Raw genomic sequence first — 4582 nt, 5'->3', positions numbered from 1 at the left:
AATATATATTAATATTATTTTTAATAATAGATAGATAATTTTCCTTCGTAACCCAACTTGGGCACAGCCAAGAGGTGTCTGAGTATTAATATGAAATTATATTCGTCAATATCTAATTGAAATGACACGAGCTAGTATTTCCCCTAGCAAGTACGAGTTTTCAAATCACACTGGAACATCGATTACAAAATACCAAATTCTACAACTGCATCTGTACACAATTTCTAACGCCAAGGTAATAAGACTTTCACCTCAAAAGGGAAAAAGAGCCATGAACAAAAAAGTCCTAAACTGAAACCTCTGCGTAGAAAGATTCAGTTACCGCTATGATTTCATTGTATCATTCAGCTAAGAACACTTCATCCCCAAGGAAAAACAGCTATCAACAGAAAGATCCAAACTGAATCATACGTGGAAAGATTCACTCAGGTACTACAATTCCTTAATGAATATTATAAAAATTTCGAATCCATGTATACAAGGTGACAACTTGACAGTTGAAGTTACAGGAAATTCCCCCAAGCAAAGAATATATGAAACAAAACGATGAAGTGGTAAAGCTTAACAAACCTAAACATGTCATATGCGAGAATAGAACACACTTCCGGGAAAGTGCACGTTTTCACCCCGAGTGATCACAGCTCACTGTAATTGCGCCACACTGAGCGAAACTCCTCGCGGAATGTATTGAGGCGCGCTTTCAGGTTGGGTACTCGGAAGCTTGCGTGAAGTATTGTTGCTGCAGAAGGCAACCAAACAGTGTGAGATTTCATTTCATTAAATGAATATCTTCAACAGATGTGTGCAATATATAGACAGGTACCGAGAAGCCCAATGACAAGTGCCCACAGTAGTGTTAAGAGGTTGCAGGATGTGAACCAGAGGATGCAGCTAGCTGAAATAAGAGGTTAGAGTCGTAGCAGGGAATCATTTGGTAGATTTAATGATAAAAAGATATTCCTGGACTTACCAGCTGAAGATATCAAAACAAACACCCAACGGGGCTGACCACATATATGGATTGCTCTTTTCCTAGATGGCCGTCCACGAATTACGGGCCTATGGATATAATGCCATTATGTAATGAACTTGAAAGAAAGGGATAAAGATTAAGGAATATTAGCATAGTTCTTACGCAATAGGCGGCCTCAACTTTGCAGCTAAATGAGGAGAAAAATGTCTGACAGACCTTGTGACTTTCTCGTTAAAAGTAACTGCAAAGCTGCGAAAGTCATTCCACTTAAAAAAGATAGCATGGCAGAATTCCTCTAAACAGTAAAACTGAAGAAAATGTATAAGAAATGAGGCTGAAGAAATGGAAACTAGTTTTCAATCGTGTTGTGTTCACTTTTGTTTCGCAGTAGACACAGTTAAGATACCATCAGCAGGCTCACTACCTTGTTTCTCCTTAGATCATAGCTTCAAAAGAAATGCACAAATATCCTAACAGGCAAACAATTTTATGATAGTACAGAAATTATAATTGCAATTTAATATACTTGTGCAAAACTACTACTCCCCTGTCAAAGAGAGAGAAGACACACCAAAATAGAAATTCTCTCATAAGATTCATTTACTCTAAGGAGGATGATTGTTTCGGAATGGAGATCACAAATCCTCCATAGACATCAGACCCAAAACAATTTAAATCTCCATAAAAACAAGATTGTTGCATAACAATGATAATGATCAAAATTAGTTTTTAATGTTCCGTTCACATATTAGAAAAAAAAAAGACAGCCCGGTGCACGAAGCTCCCGCCATGCGGGGTCCCGGGAAAGGACCCATTGTATGCAGCCTTACCCTGCTTTTTGCAATAGGCTGTTTCTAGGATTTGAACTTGTGACCTTTTGGCCACAAAGCAACAACTTTACCGTTGTGCCAAGGCTCCCCTTCAAATTGCTCCAACTGTTGTAAAACATTATTCAGAATTTCAGACTATTAAAATTTCCGTAAAAATCAAGTTCCTCATCACTCAATAAAAAAAAGTCAGTTGCTAAAAGGGCATTATTATATGTTTCCTAAAGTAGAGGCCCATTGATCAAATGCTAAGGTTTCTTTTGCAGCAACTTGGATGACCAGGACCATAGATTCATAAATTTAAAAAAAAAAACACACCTCAAAGTTTCTAGAGCTCTTTGGCGACATCAGTGAAACTAGGACATGCTTTTGCATATTGGTAAATCAATTTCTAAGCTTATTTCTAATATCAGTAGGAGCAGAAGGCATCACTACAATTTTTTTTTCTCTCTCATGAAGCCATGTATAGTTCATAATACAACAAACAAATACAAACAGAAGCAACATTTCTGATCTTTTATTCCAATTCCATCTTATTATATGCACCTGGTCAAACCATTAACTATGCAAGAGATGTTGGATAAGAAATTGACCTGAATTTGACTATATAAAAAGAAAAGCATATGGTCTGATCAGGGTTAAATGTGCTTAGATGGAAGGATAAGCATTTGGTGCACAATCTCTCGGATAATTGAGCTTCAGACATTATGTTTTCTAGTTATCACTAATTTTAAATAGGCAACACTGAGCTATATTTTTAAAACTAGTTCATGTTTATATAAGCATGCTATGACAAAAAGGCAAGAAGCTTTTTTTTTTTCGATAATCAGGTGTCCGGACTTTGCTCGACAAATCCTGAAGACGACCTTCCCGAGTAAATCTGGAACACAGCTTATGCATACTGAGTTACCAACCTACAGGAGACTCATCCCATTTGATCTTATTGCTCTTTTGAGTGCTTTACCACTGGACCACACCCGTGGGGGTGGCATGAAACTATTATTAGTTGTACATATAATGTAAGCCAATGGAGAACTGAGTTTTAAATTTTTATGTCGATGTTCAATGAAAGATATCTTAGATCTTGAGAGACCAAAAATTCAACAGTGAAATAGAATAGGAAACTATGTTAATTATAGAACCATATTTTCATCTACTTAATAGCTAGTGCATGAAAGCATCCAAAAGACCAGTATCTAGTCTAGTTCATCATGAAGATATAATGTTCAAGTTAAAAAAACTGAAGAAAACTTTTTGGCATACTTAATCTACAGATTCAATGCAATTTTAGTACCCAATGTCAAGGCATGTTAGTTGATCAAGGTGACACATACAACACAATCTCTTTTTCTGATTCCTTCTTTTGGACAAGTGGCCAACCGATTAGCCATGTGCAATATATTTAATGGAAAATGGGCCTGAATTTCACTACAGAAAAGAAAAAGAAGAAGGTTCTGATGGAACACTCGCATGTGATTAAGGCGAAAGGTGGACTACTGAATTTCAGTTCCTTAGGCAGATGATGAAGCATCTGAGCTAAACTTCCTGTCATGGGAATAGTCAAGCACCTTGTTCATTCACACAAATTACAGACTGATGTAGAGCATAGCAATCGGAAGACAACAACATAGCGATAGACCCACCTAAATAAAACATGATAATCATATACAATCAAGTGATGCCAAGGATTAACTGCTGTGAACATGGAGAACTGATATGATGCATCAAATGCTCTCATCTCAATCATCTCCTATAGATTGACAACTAGACAGATCAACAGAAGATGCCACTTTTACTTATTTTCTAATAAACATAACTCTGGTAGGTGTCTACTGACATGGCTCCAAAGCAATTTATTTATAGGCAGAGCCTTACCTATCATTTAACAAAGAGATGCTTAAACCAGTCAAAATGGCCGACACAATAGCAAGAGGCTTCAGAAGAAATCCCACTGCTGCAGTAAGAAGTTCAGAAAGGGGAGGATTAGGAGGGGCAAAAAAAACACATTCTGTAACTCTAGAGCTGAAAGTATAGGCACGATCCAACTAATTTTCTTACCAAGAACGAACAGGATCAGAATGAAGTAGTTCGTCCTGTAGCTGCAAAAGAAATTTAGCATAAAGCCATTATATTTTAGAATCTTAACGGGTAAGGGAAAGTATTAACAAGATTTCCAAAGGGAAGAACTCGACGATCAATTACAACATTCAGGCGATCTTACTAGTAAAGATTGCACTTTAATCGACTGCTCCATTTCGAGTGGGATCTGGGGAAGGTGAATCGAGCGAAGAACTCCGAAATGGGGCGCGGGGGAGCGGACCAATCCACTTCCCGAAGGGCGTCGACGAGGTCCTCTGTAGTCACGTTTCCCCAATCCATGCCGCTCTCCTCCGACCTCGCTCTATGGATCGGAACCCTAGAAATGGAGCACGAATCGGAGGTGCCGAAACTGATCAATTTGGGAACAGATGACAAATGGCAGCAAGTAAAAAAATCGTCGTGGGAGGCAGAGAAACAATTCGGAAAGGACGTGGAGTATTTTGAATATTTATATAAATGTGAGGCCCAAGATGAAAATTTTTCACTGGGGCAAAAATTTAAAAAAAAAAGGCAAGAGAATAAGAGATCCTGGATAATTTTTTTGTGGTCCAGAAGATGTGTCATTCGTATTTGTGATCGGATCTCGGTTATGATCCGACCGCAAATGGTTACGATTCTTTTTTGGATTCATTGTCTCTATCAGGTTATAATTTTTGTTCAGAGTGGGCGGCCTCCGGCCGCT

The 4582-nt window shown here is 38.0% G+C and overlaps 1 protein-coding gene across 1 annotated transcript; it reads right to left on the bottom strand.

Annotated features, from left to right (window-relative positions):
• Window positions 1–412: 412 nt before the first annotated feature.
• On the bottom strand, window positions 413–4313 carry LOC121971462 (PRA1 family protein A1-like). The gene is made up of 7 exons (XM_042522739.1): window positions 4022–4313; window positions 3859–3899; window positions 3676–3754; window positions 1136–1222; window positions 971–1059; window positions 824–895; window positions 413–739 (listed from the first exon to the last, which is right to left on the bottom strand). The coding sequence occupies exons 1-7, from the start codon at window positions 4177–4179 to the stop codon at window positions 636–638; spliced, it is 630 nt and encodes a 209-aa protein (XP_042378673.1). The 5' UTR covers window positions 4180–4313; the 3' UTR covers window positions 413–635.
• Window positions 4314–4582: the final 269 nt, after the last annotated feature.

This window comes from Zingiber officinale, chromosome 4A, assembly GCF_018446385.1.
Source record: "Zingiber officinale cultivar Zhangliang chromosome 4A, Zo_v1.1, whole genome shotgun sequence".
In the NCBI taxonomy this organism is placed as follows: Eukaryota; Viridiplantae; Streptophyta; class Magnoliopsida; order Zingiberales; family Zingiberaceae; genus Zingiber; species Zingiber officinale.
The sequence above is the reverse complement of the archived record's forward strand: the minus strand, read 5'-3'. Positions and strand labels throughout refer to the sequence as shown.